The sequence below is a fragment of the Calliphora vicina genome, chromosome 5 (assembly GCF_958450345.1).
Source record: "Calliphora vicina chromosome 5, idCalVici1.1, whole genome shotgun sequence".
Classification (NCBI taxonomy): domain Eukaryota; kingdom Metazoa; phylum Arthropoda; class Insecta; order Diptera; family Calliphoridae; genus Calliphora; species Calliphora vicina.
Window position 1 is genome coordinate 114,422,987 of NC_088784.1, and position 21,735 is coordinate 114,444,721.

A 21,735-nucleotide genomic window follows, 5' to 3' on the forward strand; every position below is an offset into this window, starting at 1 on the left:
TTTTGAACTGGCTGTGCGATATGTTCACCATTATACCCTTCAGCATGAGTGGCAAGGGCATAGAGAATTATACATAGAGACGAGACACTCTCATTTGTCAAACAAAAATACAACAAATCATATGTCTGATACAACAACAAAATACATTGACTAGAATCTATTTTGTTGTTGCAAGAGTTAGATTTTTGAAAACAGACTTAGGTTTTTGACAATTATGTCTCGTCTCTATGTTACCCTATGTGCAAGGGCATAGAGAATTATACATAGAGACGAGACACTCCGATTTGTCAAACAAAAATACAACAAATCATTTGTCTGATACAAAAACAAAATACATTGACTAGCATGTATTTTGTTGTTGCCAGAGATATGTTTTTGACAATTATGTCTCGTCTCTATGTTACCCTATGGGCAAGGGTATATATGTACATATATAAAAGTTTGTCATTCCGTTGTCAAGATAAAAAATAAAAAAAATAAAATGTTTGATACATCAATATATCGGGAATTCTCCCGGCTCGTTTGTTATTTGAAATCGAGACCGTATTTAGTAGTGTTCGGTTCTAAAATGCCAAAGGACTCGACAAATTCTTCTTTTCCAATAATCTTTATTTGCAGCTTTTTCTAGATTTCAGCTTCATTTGAAATTTTGACATAAAAAGTTTATGAAAAAATAAAAGAATTCTTGTGATTTATAGAAACATTCGTTTGTGCACATATTAAACGCAGATACTGGTTAATAATTTGAATATTTATTCCGAAATTGTAATTTATTCTGAGTAAAATTAGCTAAAGCAATAACATGGAAGTCTATATGCAATAATACATTTTAAGTACAAATAGGATAATAAGTAAAATTTGTACATATTTAAATTGGAAAATTACATCTATCATCCCTGCCAGATACAGTTCGATCAAAATGATTATTTCCCTTTTGATGAATTCATTAATAAATATTTTTTGCACATCAGAAAATCCATGAGATAAAAAATAAATTGGAATCCACCCTCCAATTGAAATACTACTTAAATATGTCAATATGTTAATTAGGTTTTGAAAATTAATTTTGGCACTATTTGTCTCAGTTTGTCAAGTTTAAAAAAATCAATGTTGCACTAATTAAAGCTTTGGCAGAATTAATGAAATCAGAATAGGAACAAATCGATATAGCGTTTTTCAAATATTTAAAATTTAGTATATTTTGGTAGTTTTTAATCAAAAAGTTGTTAGGAGAAATGTTTATTTATTTTTATTTACATATGGGGGATTAAAACGGTCTGCTATTAGGTCGTATTGTCATAATGTCGTAAAATATTTTTTTAGTTTAAACAAATTCTTGTTGTGCTGCAAAAAAAAAGTGTTATTTTATGACAAACCAATAAACATAATTCTAAAAGTCTTATTAGTATATAACTTTTTTGTTTGAAACCCAACAAAAATTTATTTAAACTAAAAAAATATTTTATGACATTATGACAATACGACCTAATAGGAGACAGTTTGAATCCCCCAATAGTATTTATTTCATTTATTCATAAGTAGTCAGAGTTTTCTGATCAAATAAGGAGCGGCTTTCGTGCTGCACTTTCGAAGTACGACCCGAAACCCCTGCTCTTATAGTTTGATCTTTTAAGAACTTCCGAATATTTCTTAAATTCATATTAACCGTAGTACGTTACCATCGGAATGACAAAATCAATATACCCCCATTAGGCTGGGTCAATTTTTTGGCCTACTAAGCGTATAGCAAATTAGTAATCTACGGAAAATTCTAAGAACTTTTCTCGAAGAAACCATGGTTCTAAAATCAAAATCGAGCTTCCGGTTTTTTACGAGAAAATTTGGTGCTCATGACCACTGAAAATAATGCTACTTTTTTTGGATGTGTATCACTGGAAAAAGGCTTGTTTAAAAAGAAATTTTCTCAGCTTTCCATATCAGTGTTTATTTTAAGAAAATTCTGTACATAAATAATGGTTTTGAAGATTTTTTAAAAATAATAATAGTCAAATTGGTAAAAAACCTAAAGATTTTGCTACCCAAAATTAAAATATATTAATTTAACTAATTTAAAACAACAATTGATTCCAAACATAATTAAAAGAAAATTTATTTTGAAAAATTTAAGTCGAAACTGAAAATGGAAAAATTGAAAAAAAAAATTTAATCGCTTTTTTATTAAAACTCAATTTTTTATTAAAAAAAAGAAATTAAATCAAATAGCAATTAAAAATTTATTAAAAAATATTGGCCGAACCGGGAATTAAACCCTGGCAACGGCAGTTTTTAGAGACATTGGCACATAATCATAGTCAGAAATAAAGTATATTTTAAGAGAAATAAAGTCGTCTTTACTTAAGAGTGGACTTTAGGTCTACCATAGACAAGATAAAATATACTTTTGACGTTAAAGTCGATTGTAAATATAAAACTAGCTGAAGCTGTTTTTAACTCATTTAACACCAAGTAAAAGGTTCGACAAAAAGTCAAAAATGTTTATGTTAAAAGATATTGGCAGAAATTCTGCGATTATTGAACAGTTGTCAATAAAATTAGTACCAAAATATCTTAAATATGATATTAATCTTATTTATTCCATTTTTCTACCACAAACTGCTTTTTTCTGTAGATTCCGCGTTTACTTTTATTGTTTACCTTTTTTGTTTTTTTTTTTAAATTTCTATGTCAGCTGTGCAGCGGTGCCACTTGTCCATATTTTGTTGTATATTGTATGAAAACATTTTCTATATTTGAGGTGGCACCCAGTTAAAGTCGGTTCAATTTAAAACATACTTTAATGTTGACTATAGTTGCAAAATAATTAAGAGCTGGTTTTTATATTAAAGTTGTTTTTAAAAAGAACCGACTTTAGTGTTTGACTATGATTATGGGCCATTGAGTTTATGGATAAAGTGGGGGAGTTCATTGTTATGGATACAGCCAAAGTCGCTCGTGAAAAAAAGAAGTGCAGAACTTTTTTACGTCCACCAGAATTCAATGCCTCTGATGCGATGGTGAGTTAATTGTTACATACAATCGCAAAATAGCGTTTTCCTTTATGGCAGGAAAAATAGCGTTTTCCTTTCATGGCAGGACCAATAGTGCAGTCTCGATGGTTAACAAAAGCCAGCAGAATTTTGCGAATGTAAATAACAACTAACTCACCATCGCACAGTGGGGCAGAATCAAAATTTTTTGCAAATAAATCTGGCATTTCTAAACGGCTGGTCCGATCGTGGGCGTAGACAATGAGTTTAAGTTATTAAAATGGACCCCACAAATGCTCCAGGGTACCGTCGACATGTACAATTTTTAAGCACGTGCCATTTTTTGGTTTCCCATCCGATTTCAAAGATTTTTATATTTTTGGAAAGCGGTCGGCTAGGTCTTGAAAAAACGTGCTTGCATGTGCTATAATTTCCGAGGTATAGGCATTTCAAAATGTAAATTTTGCCATACCTTGGTCCGGTTTTTTAAAAATATAGCCCGTACTTTTGGACCGAATTTATTTAGACAACTAAATAATAATATACAGAATATTTCAGAGCAATATCAATTATGGTTCCAAAAATAAACGATTATCAATTAAAAAATAGTAGATTTTTGCTGTTTTTTGGGTGAAAAGGTGGCTTAATTCTTGTTTTATTAAAAAAAAAACTTTCTTCAAAACCATATAACAGTTTCATGTTTTCTTTACGGAGAACATTTGGGTATAAAAAACATGTCCCATTTTTCGAATATTTCGCCCCTACGCCCTTCGAAATTTGACCCATTTTTTATCAAATTTAAATTTTGAGCCACATGTTCTAAAATCCCAAAACTGTATTTTCCCCAGTCCCGATGGAAATTTTGACCCTGTGAGCGGAATTTTAAAAAATATAATTTTTTGGATTTTCGATCCAATTTTTAGGAATTGCGGGATACACTTTTGACAATTTTTTTTTAATTTCTTATTTAGAATGACAAATTTAAAAAACGTTGAAAATTTCATTGAGTTTTGTTAATAAAGATTTTATTACATATTTATTGATTTTCTAAAACTAAAATTTGTATAAAAATTTTAATAGGATTGCAAATATTAGTAACATTTTTATCCACATTTATTCCGAATTATTTATGTTTTTGTTTAGATAACTTAATTTTTGGAATATATAACTTAAAACTCAGAAATTATAAGAGATAAAAAGCAAGACCTAGCCAAGCGCTTTCCAAAAATATAAAAATCTTTGAAATCGGATGGGAAGCCGGAAAATGGCACGTGTTTAAACTCGAATACTCCTTGTCTACGCCCACGTAAAATTTTATCCAGATCGGACCAGCCGTTTAGAAATGCCATATTTATTTCCACAAAATGTTGATTCTGCCCACTGTGGCATCGGAAAACTTGAAAATATTATCAGAATTCATTATGAAAGTTTATGTGCCAATGCACTTTAATGTGAAGATCTATAGCACAGTCATCTATTGTTTAAGTTTATACGGTCGACGCAATATTTACCGCCAAATTTTAGAGAGATTGTTAATAAAGTTGTGCAAAATAATGCGTACTTTACTCACCTGGAAAATGTTTTAATGACTATATTTTTCGATGACAAGAAAGCCGTGAGTGAGAGATGCACAAACAAAATTTTGCATTTTCGTAACAACCTTTGGGATCCGTCAAAACTTAGAGCTTACGAAAAACCTAAAATAAATTTTGATTGCTCAGACTACGTTGACATGATTGACTTAGATGACGATAGCATTTGGTCTGAGCCGCCATTTACTACAAACATCCCCTACGAGCATTTGTTGGGATACATTGATTTTGATGATCATCCGATTCCTGATCTAGCAATCCCCTACTTAGGGAACTAAGCGATTTGTACAATTGCTTACAGTTTAAGCGTAAATCTTCATATATGTATATTTGAGTGATCTGAAATTAAAATACTGTAGTGTAAAGAATAGAATAAGAAAAACAATGGAGAGAGCGATGAATCTAACCCCAGCACTGTGTAAATGCAGATCTTTTTAAAAATTTAGTTTCAGAAACACATGAAAACGTATTTTTTTAATTTTTTTTAATTATGATTTTTATATATCTAGACCATTGGTAGGCAAATAGAGGCATTTAATTTGTGCTTTTTTGGGTAAAAAATAAAATATCTACAACAACATCAAGCAACTGAATGAAATGTGTGTATTTTTACGCTCTTTTGTTCACATTCGGGTTCTTTGACGAAAATCATCGTAACCTGGACAATATGAACGCCTACGATGGATCTAGACCCTACTGTAACGTGAAAAAAGTTTATATTGATCTTTTAAACATTTTTTTTTGGAATCGGAGACACCAATTCTATATAAAAATAGCGCCTAATTTTGTCCACCTAGATTTTGATTTGGAACCACAGTGCCCAGTTTCTTTTTATTATTTAGCATATAAAATGTTTGCGATTCAACACAAACACTTACCAATGTTTCCCGACGTGCAATAGAAATCGTGATGATATTTTGACAGTTACTATTGAAAGCCGAAACAGAATACCACGAACGGATAGCAAAAAATATATTTTATGTAAACTGCCGCTATAGGTCGATGCTTAATTTATTTAACCGCGGTTTGCCAATATTTTTCTGTCATTTTTTATTTCGTTTAATTATCTTTCAATAAAAAGTTAATTAATTTTTTGAATAAAAAAATTAGTTTTAATAAAAAAGCGATTAATTTTTTTTTTATTTTCCATTTTCAGTTTTGACATAAATTTTTTTTAATTATGTTTTAAATCAATTGTTTGTTGTATTAACTCAATTTTGAATGAAAATTAGTTAAATTAATATATTTTAATTTTGGGTAGCAAAATATTTAGGTTTTTTACCAATTTGACTATTATTATTTTTAAAAAAATCTTCAAAACCATTATTTATGTACAGAAGCTTGATTTTGATTTTAGAACCATGGTTTCTTCGAGAAAAGTTCTTAGAATTTTACGAAGATTACGAATTTGCTATACGCTTTATCACTTTTTTTGGCCCCGAACAAATTGACCCACCCTAACCCCCATATTTTTGGTGGTGTGTATAAAATTTTTTTACATTTTACATTCAATTCAGATAAGATCTCAGATACTATAAAGGTAGCTTATTCATTTTATAATTTATTATATTTAGAAATGTTTCTGTGGACTTTTGCATAAAACGTCAGCCAGATTGTAAAATAGTGTTTCAGATGCCTTTCTTTTCTTTCTTTAAGTTTACATATGTATATATTTTTTTATTATTTGTTATATAGTTAGTAGCTTTTATTAACCATATGAGGCCCTAAGGGCTCGGTTATGCAAATGAAGAATTAATAAAAATATATATAAAACAGAGAAGAAAAAAATAAATAATCTAATTTCGAGATTTGTGCTTATGTCAAAAGTCCACAGATTCCTATATATAAAGAAACTAACCGATAACAACTGGGATTTAAATGTTGCCGTATGTGATACAAGAGAAGAGCTCTTTTATTAAACTTTTTTTCGCAGCAAGTCACATATCCCTCTTTAATATTATGTGTATCGCGCATGTGAACTCTTAATGCAGGAAAATTTTCGGATTTGCTATTGCAAATATCGCAATACAATGACATGAACTTTGCAATTTCAGCATCATACTCTTTTATCTTTGCTTTGTATGTTTCTTGTTCATCTGGATTCTTTCGTGGCTTCATTGGGCCTTTCTCTTTTTTTGGACGACCTCTCTTTCTTCCCATTGAACCTTTGGCGTTGCTTGCAATTGTATTTTTATTTACTGAGTTAGATAGAACATATTTGAGCTTAGTCGACTTATGTGAAATTTTCTTTTCAATAGATGACTCAGATTCATTAATGTCCCTACAAATATTTTTTGTATTTTCTTTCTTCCCAGTAGCTACAATAATTTCATTGTAAGATGTATTCGTATCCGGATGGTTCTCGTCGCAAATAGAATTATCAGACAAAACATCCCGAGGTGCTATTTTATAGGTTTTTATATAACTTTCTTCGAGTTCCTTGGATTGCATTTGATATGGCAATTCTCCTATTTCGCAAATTCTATCATAAGATTCACATTCGTACGGTAAAGAACAATATTCTTCAAATTCATTTGTAGAATCACAGTGGGTCATATTTTCACCTTTCGCTGTAAAGCCATCTTGCAATACTCTGTATGCTGAATGTACCATTTTATAAAATTCATGAAAATCATATACTTTCAGCCAACAATGTTTACAAATAACAGTCGAAATTGGATCATCCTTCTTTGGCTAAAAATATGTATTTCTATTTAGTTTATTTATAAGTTTTGACTCAGATGGGTTAAATTTTATTATCTGTATTTAATTTTACAAACGAAACTGGACCCATCTACAGTATTGGCCATAACTAAAGCGCCCCCTCAATGAATTTTTTTCATATAGTATTTTTTTGTATAAAATCAAAGTTTTAAATATCTATTATGTATTATTTTCATTTGTTAATATGTTTATTATTGATAAACAAATACTTTCAAAGTTAACCTTTCTATAAGAGGTAACATAAAATCAAAAAATATTTTAAGGTAGAAAATGAAACGGACAAAACTAAAGCACCCCTTCAAGGATATACTATAAACAAATTTTAGTTAATTTTTTGTTGCAAATCCTTTGTTTTGGATGGCACAAGAACATCTCTTGGTATAGAAGATAATACAGTGACGGACAATACAATAGAATCACTACATATAATTTTAAGTAAATCATTAAAACTACAGAATTTAGTTAAAAAATTTAAATTATTTCAGTATATATTAATGCCTAAGGCAGGGCACACTTAGAAAGGTGACTGCGATGAAACAGCTGATTATTTTTTTATTCAGTTTGAATTGTCAATTCACTTGTGGTTGTTGTGGCGAAAAATACAACTAACCCAAAAGCAAAAACAACAGGCAACTTTGACAGTTCACCTACTTTTTAACAAAAACAAAGTTCCTGTTGTTTTTGTATTGTTGCAGTGATGCAGTCACCTTTCTAAGTGTGCTTGGCTAATAAATCCAAAAACTGGCCACGGAATAATCAATTAAATCATTTAATCAATTAAATAATCAGAGTAAGAGTTTGGAGAAGGCCAAACACTGAATTGGAAAAGTACAATGTAGTAAACACTTTCAAACATGGTGGATAAGGGGTCATGTTGTGGGGTTGTATGGCTGCAACTGGTGTAGGAAACTTAGTTTTCATCGACGGTTCAATGGACAAAACAGTGTACCTTAATATTTTAAAAGAAAACCTACTACAATAAAAGAAGTCATTAAAAAGATAGGCTACTCCACAAAATATTAAACTATTAAAAAAAACTATTTTCCTATTAAAAATTAGAAACTGTGTGAATATTTTTGTCCCCCTTAAAATCGAACTTCGAAACATTAGATAATTATTTTTCTGAAATGTGCCACCTTATGTTTAGTTTTTCCATATATTTCCATAAGTTATATGTAAATAAATATTTTTGTTGAAATCCGTACGAATGTTGGGTCCTTCGTTTAAAAAATATGGACGATTAAAGATAAATCTGAATGCTGTGTGAATATTTAAGTCCGGCACTGTATATACAAATTCTGCACAAGTCTGGACAGCGCTTTCTCCTGAACATCGACTTTTGTTTCAGTACCCAGAATTGCCTGCCAGTAGCCTTGAAGCTTTAGTACATGCTCAGCTGCAAATCTCCATATTTGATAGTTATATCTGCTCGTTAACTTCTCTATTTCAATAACTCGCTCCATTTTGCGCACATGGGCCCATAACCTGTTGAAATTACGCAGTATTTGCAGAGATAAAATTCAAAAGTAAAAACGCGCGTCCTTAATTTTCTTAATAGATACATAAAATATAAATGTCAAATATTTACAGAGTTGTTATATAATGAATAATAATAAAAGTTGACAAATAGTTTAGAAATTCATTTTCATATTCCAACACTAACGTATAGTGTTAACATTGATAGTTAATAAAAAAAGACATTTACTTGATTTTGCGTCACTTCACATTAATACAAAAATTACACACAAAAAATAATTTTTAGTTAAAAATTCATTTTTGTTCTAATTTAAATTATTTTTGGCTTTTATATTTTCATAAATTCAGTTTTATTTATAAATTGGGAGCACATTTATCAACGTAAAAGTTAACATGTATAATTTTACATGTTGAGAAAATTCCAAATGAAATTGAGAATTTCCATTTTAAATTGAGAAAATTCCAAATGAAATTGAGAAATTCCATTTCAAATTGAGAAAATTCCAATTGAAATTGAGAATTTCCATTTGAAATTGAGAAAATTCCAAATGAAATTGAGAAATTAATTTTTAAATTGAAAAAATTCCAAATGAAATTGAGAAATTCAAATTGAAATTTAGAAAATTACAAATGAAATTGGGAAAATTTCAATTGAAATTGAGAAAATTCCAAATGAAATTGGGAAAATTCTAAATAAAATTGAGAAACATTTATTTTAAACTAAAAAAAAAACAAAATTAACGATTATATCAGACGTGGAAAGATGTGGTGGTCTGGATAAAGAGACCAATTTCAATTTATTTTGTCGTAGAAAAGATGATTGGTCTCGTGTTGGATCCCGAACAGTTCTTTCGATACCTACTTCTCGTGGCCACGACATCCTCCTGATATGTGCAATTGGTACCGCAGGCATTATTCAAATGGATAGTTGCAGAGGTTCGTTCACTGCCGCGCAAACGAATGGGTCAAAAGTGTTGATAGCAAGAGTTGGGTAATCAGTTATCTGAACTCGTTCTGGTATGTGACAATGCCCCTTGCCACAGTCGTTTACGTGAAATTTTCGCAACACTTTTATGATTGTGTCTCTATTCACCAATGCTTAACCCTATTGAAATAATTTGGTCCACAATCAAAAGTATGTATTGTGAAGTCAAAGATCAATATACCAACCGTAAATCCTCCTAATGTAGGAGAGCAGAGTATTTTATATCTTCAAGAATTAACAAACGATTCCAGGTCCTGAATAACTACTGAAGATAGCAGTAGAGCTATACAACATACATCATTCCACCAAAGCGCTTTGAAATTGCAAGATATGCCTGTTGGTCAATAAAACTGTGTATACATGTTTTTTGTTTAATGTGTATTATTAGGGTGGCCCTTAATAAACGAAAGTTGGATTTTGGCCATTCTCACCCTCTAGTTTGGTAAACATTAGTAAAAAAATCATCCTGAAAAAATTTTAGGTAAATCGGTTGGGGTTAAAACGTGCCGCAAGCCCTCTGAAGTTTTGAGATGCTTTTACAAGGGAAAAAATTCATTTTTTCAGTTTTTGTAAAAATTTTGCCAAAAAAAAAAGAATCGAAATGTGTACGTAATTGTCGTTCTAATGAGACATAAAAAACAGAAATTGGTCAAAAAATTTTTAAGTTATTAAAAATTCGCCAGGCTACAAGAACAAGAAAGGTAGAAACAAAATTAACATATTTTGATAAATATTAAAATAAAAGCTCATTTTTACTTATATGTCCATATTTACTTGTATATGAGTTTTTGTCTTCACTCAAGTTGCCTGGTGATTTAGAATTCGGTATTCAGCCCTCATCAAATAATGAAAACACTTCCCAAGAGCAAGATGACCTTAACGAATTTCACGAATTCGTACGCAGACGAATAAAAATGACCAGCGACAAAATGAAAGCCAGATACGATTGAGCAGCGAATTCTGAGGGATTTAATGAAGGCCAACTTGTACTGCTGTATAACCCACAACGCAAGAAAGGACTGTCTCCCAAACAACAAACCCATTGGGATGGACCATACAAAGTGATTAAGAAATTAAACGACGTGGTGTACAGAATACAGACAGAAAAGAGCCCGAGATCTAAAATGATGGTCGTACATCTAGAACGATTAGCTGCCTATGGGAGAAGTGAATCTATGCCTATTCGGGACGAACAGGCTTAAGCGGGGGGCAGTGTTACGAAATTGCACTTGAATTCAAATATAACGATTTTAAGGGCTGATTTAAAAGTAGCATAATGCTTTCAAAGAACAGTGCTGTAATAGCAAACTGTAACATATCTGTGGGCATTATTAAATAAAAGCTTTCAGTTGACCATTGATCGTAAGTTGGCAACGCTGTTTGCTGCGACCGTATATTCGAATTCGAATATTCAGTTAAAGAACAGAGACGCTATTCGAATAAACATCAACTGAGTGCCTTAAAGTGTGCTGTATTTTTCAAGTGAATTCGTGTACATTATAAAGCAGAGATCGAAAATAACTCGTCCATATACCAAAAATCCCAAATTGTGATTTATATTTTTGTGATAAAAATAAATCACTGAATGACCTGTATGACCTTTATTCGTTTTTGTTGTTTTTTAATAGTTTTGTGCGAGATTAACAATTCATTTGTTCTTGTTCTTAATAACTGTTACTTTTTCTTTTATTTACATACAATGACATATTATTAGTAATTTTTAACAAATTATGGAAATAATATGATAAGTATGAAGTAATGCAGTCTGAGTAACAGAAATGAGAAATTTTTTTTAAATTCTTATTAATCTTTTGATAAATTTTTGTGTTTGTTTATTTTCTGTTTCTCTCAACCCCAAACCTAAAATGTTCTCGAATAAATCACTCTCTCAGTTATATATCACAAAAAATTAATTTTAAATAGCTGCGAATGAGAATTTACAATTGAAATGAAAGTGAACCCGTTATTTTCGGTGTCTGTTATAAAAAAACATTGAGTGTATAAAAAAACATTGAGTGACTATTTAATGTCAATGAAATGAAACTTCTAAAGTAAACAACGAGAAGCTGTTAGCTGAAGTTCAGGTCAAAAATGAGAAGCTGGAAGCGAAATTTCAAGAAACTTCTAAAGCTACAGACGAGAAACTTCAAGAACTTTGTGTGGTTATAAACAGCAGAGTAGATAACCTTGAAATGCAAGTATCCAAATTTGACAAAAAGGTGTCCGAATTAGAGAACGGCCTAGAAAAACAATCCCAAGAAGTTGATAAATAAAGGCTCCTAGTTTTGTTGGCACTACACCATGGATATCTAAAAGGTTGGAGCAATGGTGTTTAAGTTGGTTAACACTCTCAGTGTAGTTTTGCGAGAACGGAGATGATTGCGATTATGTTGACTTGTGTTCAAGTTCCAATTCGATACGGTTGCCATTAGAAACATGTGGAAAGTCGAAGAAAAAGCCATCGAATTGATTTTGGCCTTAAAAGGAAATGCAGCGGTAGTTCTTGAAAGCGTGCCAGCGAGCAACAGAGTGCAGAATGCCAATGAGACGCTACAAGATTTTGCGATGGAAATCGAGCGTTTGCTACAGCTTATTTATCCAGGGGAGAACCATCCGATTTTGTAGCATTTGAAGATAGAGGAATTTGTGAATGGTATTCGCGATCCAGAGATAAAATATGCGGTATGTGCCACACCAAAGTCCTCATTCTTTGAAACCGTCTCATTCGCGCTGGTACAAGAAACAGCAAAGATAATTTCAAAGCCCCAGGTGTGTAATGTGCGGAAAATCGAGGTTGTCGCTGAAAATGATAGAAGTATGGTCACGAATTAAAGGAATTAATAGAGAAAGTTTTAAAGGCTTTAAGTAAGAGACAAACTAAAGCCAAAGTTAAATGTTATAACTGTGGAAAAATGGGTCACATTCAGTGAAACTGCAGAGCACCAAGAAAGCGAATCAGATATGTTTCAGTATCAAGAAATAGCTAGCTGGCGAATCACCAAGCATTACAGGAGCGAACTATAAACCGAGCTTGCACTGAGGGACAGGATCTGACACCCACACATGATGGCCCTACCATCTCCATATCAATACTGCAGCAGGAAAATAACAATCTTACTGCTAGTGGGTACATCAACGGTCGGAAGCACATCCTTACTATGGACACGGGAGAGTCGCAGTCTATCATCAGAACAGATTTAGTAAAGAAATCGATGGCACCAATTTGCAATGTAAGTCTACGCACCTCTACTGGAGAGCCTGCCGCTGTCCATGGTAAAGTTAATGTGAAACTAACTATTGGTGGTATTAGCGTAAATCATGTCTTTGTTGTTGCCGATATTGTGGACGAAGTAATCATTGGTGCAGACTTCATGATTAGTCACAGCATTACTTTGGATATGGTACAAAAAGTCATGAATTGGCGAAATGTTAAAATACCCCTTGACGTCGGATATGAGAGCAAGTCACAAGTAAGAAAGTTAGTTTTTGTTGAGCACAAAAGGTTGCCATCGCAGTCAGAGGATTTGGTATGGGCCCGTGAGGAAGTGGATGATTGTATAGACAATGGTTTGTTGGTGTTGGAACCAACGGATGTGAGAAGTGGCCATGTAACAATGGAGGCCCTCGTTGAACAGTGCAACGACAGAATGGTTCCTGTTGGAGTGCTTGGTCTGTCCCGCAGAGAAAAGATCATCAGGCCGGGTTCCAAGATGGGTGAAGGTGCTTCAGCAGAAAAAGAAATGCATGAACTCGTTCGGAGACGAATTAAAATAACAAATGACCAAATGAAAACCAGATATAGCTCACAACGTAATAAGGGTTTGTCATCCAAATTAACGAATCACTGCAAAGGACCACATAGGGTGGTTAAGAAATTGGACGACATGGTTTATAGAATACGGAAATGTGGAAGACCGATATCGGGAATTAAAGTTGAACATCTGAAACGACTAGCCGCCTATGGGAGAAGTGAATCTATGCCTATTCGGGACGAACTGGCTTAAGCGGAAGGCAGTGTTACGAAATTGTACTTGAATTCAAATATAACGATTTTAAGGACTGATTTAAAAGTAGCATAATGCTTTCAAATAACAGTGCTGTAATAGCAAACTGTAACATATCTGTGGGCATTATTAAATAAAAGCGACCGTATATTCGAATTCGAATATTCAATTAAAGAACATTGTAGAAATAGAGCTTTCTAGATGGTAATGCAGTGTTATAAATAGTGGCAAAGGTTGCAGTCGTTAGTCAGTTTATCGCTATTCGAATAAACATCAACTGAGTGCCTTAAAGTGTGCTGTATTTTTCAAGTTAATTCGTGTACATTATAAAGTGTGTCTCTATTTCTGAGAATTTATAAACGTGTATAAAAAAACATTGAGTGACTATTTAATTCTGTTGTTGTACATTTTTAAATAAATAAAGAGTTGTTACAATTTTCAAATTACTAAACTGCTTTTATTTGCAATCAAAAGTATCCGGTTTATTTAAAGGAAATAAACCAGCGTTTTGAATAGGTTAAAACGTAACAATATAGATGAAAAATGTTTGTATGAGAAAATTCGAAAATCTTCTTTACGAAAGCACCGAATGGACCTAATGTAGTTTTAGGTGTCTAAAACCATATTCAGAAAATTTCCTTTCCAATGATACCAGTTTGGAGCTAATCGGTTTTATGGTCTCAGAGTCTATAACGGACATAGGTAGAAACCTTTTTTGTATTTTATATACTATATAGATAGATTATAACTTTTAAAAACAATATCAGAACAATTATAAACAAAAATTCCCTGGGAGTTTTTGCCCTTTTCTCATTTTTCCTATTCAAATTCTATATTTTCTATATTTCTATTTCATTATTTCATAATTGGGCTGTATATTTTTCAGCCCCTGTTACAAAAAAACAAAATAGTTTCAAATGCGCTTAAGCTAAAATTGTTTTTGTTATAAATTCATAAGGATACACAGTGTGACCGTCAAATTTTTATAGATGATGCAAATAATGCCAATGAATTCATTTATTAAAAAAACGCTATATGAAAAATATGTCGCTTAAGATTTTTTTGCGGTTATGGCTCGATAATAAAAAAAAAATTAAAACAAAATGAATATTAAATCATTTACATAAATTGTGGGGTTATTACGTTTTTTCAGTTTAATTTCCAATATTTCCAACAAAATATGCACATGAATTATGAATAAAATTAAAAATATTATAGATGCGGCTAGTGCACTAATTTTGAAGTTTGCACTAATTCTTAGTTATAGTTCAAAATTATTGAAATCATGTTGTTGATATTTAGTGCTGAGTTGAAAATTATCAGTCTCACTATACATTAGTGATACATAGTGAGTTAAAAAAGTTTGCACTCAAAATTAAATTAAGTATTTGATTTTTAAAAAAGCAATCTTCAGTTTATTTGCATCTTTTTTTTCTGCACTAATATGAGTGGAACTACAAATTTTCCACTAAATTTTAAGTTCAAAATTATTTATGTTTATTTGTGTGCACTAATTCAAAACTTAAGACTAATACTTCATTAACAATAACAGAATGATTTAATATTTTTATTATTCGAATTTGACTTCAAAGATTTCGTGACCACTCATTTATTAAAATTTTGTGAGAGTATGTTTAAATGCACCTACAGTGGTTGACAAAATAATGGAAATTCTTCCACATATTTCATTAGTGGCCTAAAATCTGAAATAATTTTTTAAAAAATTTTAACATTTTTGTAGTATTTTATTTGTATACTTTTATTAATTTAATTTAACAAAAAACACTTAAAAAGAAGTGTACATTTTGATGTCATCACTAACTGCGAAAACGGGTCGACCGATTTCAACCAAAATTTCAGGGTACATTGGGGATGGTCTGTAGATGGTTTTATGTCCGACACTGTATATTCAAATCGGGATGCAATATAAAACATAATTATTGTAAGGACCAGCAACGCGGACCGATGATTGTTGCCTCAATTAAATTTGGTGAACATTTTTTGATGGTCAATCGTGTTCCGTTGCATAATTTTGGCGCGTCTATGTTGCAGAGAAACATTATCTGTGATCCAACCTTCAATGTTTCAGTAGCATAATTGAAGCTTGTTCTTCGTTCATTACTGTGTCAATCGATTTGTATTTCATTGTTTCGCCAGTCAGTTTCAATTAATTCGCTCATTGATCATTAATTCATCATTTGTTGGTACCAAAATTGCACGTTCCCACAGCCAATCCGAATTTTTGTAGTTGGTTGTAAGACTTGTGAATACCTTGAATACCAACGGATTGAATATTCATTTGCATTTGGCAGAAGTTCGGCGGGAACGAAATCTGATTTGTCGACGTTGTTTACTATATTAGTTGTACTTTCGGAAATTTTGTTTATCATCGGTGATAGTACAATGTTAACAGCGGCCTACTTGTTTTATCGAACGATATGAAAATTTGGTATGTACCGGACATGTTACACCAAATCATTCGCTTCAGAGTACACCACTGTAAATTAAAATTTTTAGAATGATGTTAAGCAACGAAATTAAAATTAGCATTGTTTGATCGTTGGGATTGAAAAAAAGCATTTATTTCTCGAATGAAAAAATAAAAATAATTTTTTGACAATTTTCTTTTTGCATTTTTTTTTAATTTTTTTTTTATTTGCAAAAGTTTGCCCACAATTAGGGTGAATTCCAAAATGTATGTATGCATAAAACATAAACCATCTACAGACCATCCCCAATGTACCCTGGAATTTTGGTTGAAATCGGTCGACCCGTTTTCGCAGTTAGTGGTGACAAGATACTAAATACTAAAAAAAAAAAATTTTATTTTAAAAAAATATTTTAAATTTTATGCTACATATGGAATATTTGTTAAAGTTTCCATTGTTTTGTCAACCGCTGTATATGCATTGCATTTTAACTTTACATTAACAAAATATACAGAACTATACCATTGCATGAATTTGCAATACAAATGCATTTTGAAACTGAAATTAATACTTGATGGTCCATGGGAAGTATGTATCCAATAGTTTAGTTTCAATTGAGATTTAAACTTTCATTCAACATTTATGCACCTGCACAAAAATATGTTGGTCGTGGGACAAATCTACACAACAATAGTTTTTTTAGGCTTTAAATAATTAATAATGTTATTAAATAAAAAGTTTTTTTATATACATATATGTACATATAATTATTATAGGACAATTATGAATGTTCAAGTCATTTTCGGAGGAGGTACTTGAATGGGGACCAGGGACATATTTTGCCCGATTTTCGGCATACTTTGCAGTATAATTTCAGAGTATGTACTTAGAACTAATTTATGCAAAATTTTATCAGGATAATCAACATATTTCTGATTCCTCAGACATTCCGGAGGAACATTTGTATGGGGGCTAGGTGAAAAAATGGACCGATATTCGCTCCTAGCTCCTTTTGGTGTGGGTCTGGGCCATGTATTTTGATGTGTTACATAATGAATTTTTGATTGCGGCAATTTTACTACCGTTTGTATTGGAAATTATTATAGCGAAAACGATTTCATAATTTCATGGAAAAACGATATCATAAGGAAATGATACATTTCCTTATTCTATCCTTTGTGATAGGAGAACGATATCATTTGGTTTATTGTGCAATTACAAATTATAATTAAGTATACAAGGCAATAGGTGTGTTCGCGTACTTTCCAGTAAAAAATATACAGTAACTTTATTTTAGAGAGTAAAAATAATTTACTCTCCATCTGAAAAATAACCAAAAAAAAGTACGCGAACAACAATTTGTAAAATTAAGTTGTATTTTATTATAAACCAATTTAAAGCGTTTCTTTTGTGTTATTTTACTTCTTTTCTTTACAAGACTTGTAAATTGTGTTAATTTTCAACTTTTTTGTTTTATTTACATTAGCAACAATATGTTTTAAACGTATTTTTTATGTTGATATTTCTTACTGGACAAAAAATGTCCAGTAAAAAATATCATGTTCTCTATCAACGAACTGTCACTTTTAACACTCTCTTGCTCTCTCGTCACAAGTTTTTAAAAGTAAACGAACGGAATCCCGTAACTTCCAGTGATAATTTGTACAAATTATTACAAATTATCAAGTACGCGTACACAACTAATAACTAGCTGCTTTGGCTACCAGCTTTAAACACAAATGAAAATTCTACTTCCTTATTCAGTTCATTTTAAAACAAAATTATTAAATGGCGTTTCCTAAAAACATTAAACTTTTTTTTATTGTATAATCACTTCCCGAGATTATCGATAAATGGCCAAACATAAAGAATTTAAAATATTAACAGTAGTTTTGTTCGCGTACTTGATAATTTGTAATAATTTGTACAAATTATCACTGGAAGTTACGGGATACCGTTCGTTTACTTTTAAAAACTTGTAACGAGAGAGCAAGAGAGTATTAAAAGTGACAGTTCGTAGATAGAGAACATGATATTTTTTACTGGACATTTTTTTCCAGTAAGAAATATCAACATAAAAAATACAGTATGTCAAGAATGAGTTTTCACATTGAAAAAAAATTATATTTTCGACTTTGATAGCAAGAAATATACCACTTATTATTTCGATATATAAACTTTTTTGGATTATTATGAATATACACAGTATATATAAATAGTATAGTCCAATGTAAAGGAAACGAACAGGAAGTGAAAATAAAATACTATTTAGTTTTGGTAGTGTCAATTAACTCTTTTCACAAATTACAAGAAGTTAGTTTTAAGTAATTAAATAACTAATCTATTTACTTATTTGGCATTTTTACTATTTGGTATGTCCACGCTTAGGATATACCACGCAATGCAGATGATTTTTTGTTTTTTTATATGTCATAGTGTTCCATTTCTTTTGTAACTCTTCTAATTTTACAGTATTGTTTTTTGGTTGCCTTTTAGCGATATTTTTCTTTAAATACACACTAAAATTTTCATTTGGATTGACGATGAGACCTTTTGCTGTCATGTCTATAACATCGCCGATATTATAAAGAAGCCACATCCCCACTATATACAATTTATGTTTAGATAAAATTTGTATTGCATTTCTTAGCAAATTGTTCTTCAGAGTGTTTAAATATTGTTCCGCGACCATGATTGTTTCAGTAAAACATAAGTCTTTCAATCCTTTGCTTGAGATATACTTCCAAATCATAATTAGTTTTTTATATGTTACTCTGGTTGAATATTCGTTTTTTATTATGGCCTGCCTAACTGTTTCATGGGAAATGACTACATCACATTCTTCTTTAAGTTCCCTCGGAAGAGTTCTGGTTGAAATCTGAGCGTTTTAATGAAGTTGTCTGACATTAGGCGCTCAGTTATTTTAGGTCTATAGCTACCACTATATTTTAACGCTCATCTACCCTCATTTCTGCTCGTTCTTAAACACTATAAATTATATTTCGTGTTGCCAAAAACATCCCCAACAACTCCTGTATACTTTTTTCCAATTGGCAATTGAAGTAAATTAGCAGAGTCACGTTGTACGATATTCTTCTTCCTGGAAGTTTTTTAAGCAATATTTTACATTATGATGATCACAAAACAAAAAATCGATCGCGAACTAACTAACAAATTTATAGAGAAGAAGAATACAGATCATAAGTATCTGTAAAGTACCATTGATCATTAAAAAACACAAATAAAATTGGTAGTGAAAAGAGTTAATTGACACTACCAAAATTAAATAATGTTTGTTTTTGACTTTTTTCCGTATATTTTACATTGTAATTCAACTTTTTCCTTATGTAAGCTTAGTATATACTGTATATATTCATAACAAACCAAAAAAATATATGTAATGAAAGAATAAGTGGTATTTTCATGTAATCAAACTCGAAAATATAAATTTATTTTCAATGTGTAAACTCATTTTTGAGTTTACACAAAATTAACACAATTTACAAGCCTTGCAAAGAAAAGATTGATTTATAATAAAATAAATTTATTTTTACAAATTGTTGTTCGGGTACTTTTTTGGATATTTTTTTAGATTGAGAGTAAATGTATTTTTACGCTCTAAATTAAAGTTACTGGATAATTTTTACTGTAAAGTATGCGAACACACTTAGTATAAACAACAAAAATCCTTATACAAAATAATTATTCTTCTCATACATACAGTGCCGGACTTAAATATTCACACAGCATACAGATTTATCTTTAATCTGCCATATTTTTTAAACGAAGGCCCACAACTTTCGTACGGGTTTCAAAAAATATTTATTTACATATAACTAGAGATGCTAATCGGGACTGATTTTTAAAAATCCCGGGGGTCGGGATTTCGGGATTTTCGGGAAATCTAAAATCCCGAAAATTATAAGAAAGAAACGTACAGTGCAACTTCGACAGTTCGGACATGCGCCAGTCCGGTCACTCCAATAATTCGGACGCTTATATTTTTCGGACAATTTAAAATTTTTGCCTCTAGAATCCGGACAAATGTTTCTTTATGCAAGAACAAAAATTAAATGCCGTTGTTTTACCGTTTTAACCTCGAATGTTTTGTTGTTCACACTTTGATTCACATTTTGCACTGTCATTACTTCAGTTTCCGTTCTTTCCCTCGTAAGCGTGTTTGTCTAATTTCGCAAACATAAAACACATTAACTTCAAAGTAATAGTGGATATTTTACAAAAGTCTTGATTCGAAAAAAAAAATAATTAGAAGATAAAAAAATGTAGTCCGTATACCTATAATGTGGACCCGTTAACATTTGAACCAAAATAATGTATTGAAATTTTTATATTCAGTCCAATTATGAATAAAAAATACGCGGGAGTTTTTTCCCTTTTCCCATTTTTGCTATTCAAATTCAATAAAAATGGGAGAAGGGAAAAACTCCAGCGGATTTTTTATTCATAATTGGACTGAATATAAAATTAATTCACTCAGATTATTTCAAGAATTTTCACTGCTATAGTCCGGACAACTCGATAATCCGACCGAGCCTAAAACTATATGTGTCCGGATTGTCGAAGTTGCACTGTACATAATTATGTCTTTACAATTGAAAGTAAATTTTTTATTTAGCAATTAATTTTTATTAGACACTAAGAAGCATATAATACTTGCATGAGTACATTATATAAGAAGAAATAACAATAAAGTATGTACATTAGGCCGGGTCGATTTCTATGGACGATCAAAACGTAAAAAATCGTATAGCAGAAACGCAATCTACGCAAAATTCTAAGAAATTATCCCCAAGAAACCATAGGTCTAAAATCAAATCCTAACTGGCGCATTTCGTATTTTATCCAATAAAAAAAACTATTTAAAAAAAATATATACTGAAATATCATTGGATAAAAGACGAAGTGCGTAGGATTTGATTTTAGACCTATGGTTTCTTCATAGAATTTTCCGTAGAATGCGTTTCTGCGATACGATTTTTCGTGAAAAAAATCGACATACTGGTGAAAAACCGTACTTTAGTATAAAAAAGTGTTTATTTTAAATAGCTTCTTAAGAATACTATTGCATCTATAGTTTCATCTGCCATTCTGGAACGAATTTTGTTATAGACATATGCTGTTGCCGAAAAACATCTTTCACATTCCATCTATTTTAAATAGCTTCTTAAGAATACTATTGCATCTATAGTTTCATCTGCCATTCTGGAACGAATTTTGTTATAGACATATGCTGTTGCCGAAAAACATCTTTCACATTCCATCTTTCACATTGGCAAACCCGTTTGCAAATACTTATAACAAATCTGCAAGTATTTTCCTCTTGTTCCTTCAGAAATAAAATGATCTATTTCTTTTGCAAGTTGAAAATCTACATTATAATTTGGTTTCGTTATTGTTATTTGGGGTTTTTACATTTATTAATAATATCTTTTAGCCTTTTAGCAATCGAAATATTTTCATTTTGTTCGAACTCCTCATCTGATACTACGTTTATACGTAGCCTATTCGCAAATAAAA

The 21,735-nt window shown here is 31.1% G+C and overlaps 1 protein-coding gene across 2 annotated transcripts in view; it reads right to left on the reverse strand.

Moving 5' to 3' along the window:
• LOC135960371 (transcription factor grauzone-like) overlaps positions 1-21,735 on the reverse strand; it is a 36,674-nt gene that overhangs the window by 11,161 nt on the left and 3,778 nt on the right. For both annotated transcript variants that reach the window (XM_065511647.1, XM_065511646.1), the window contains exon 2: positions 6,438-7,273. In XM_065511647.1, the coding sequence (XP_065367719.1) occupies positions 6,438-7,273 (836 nt within the window). The remainder of the gene's footprint in view (positions 1-6,437; positions 7,274-21,735) is intronic.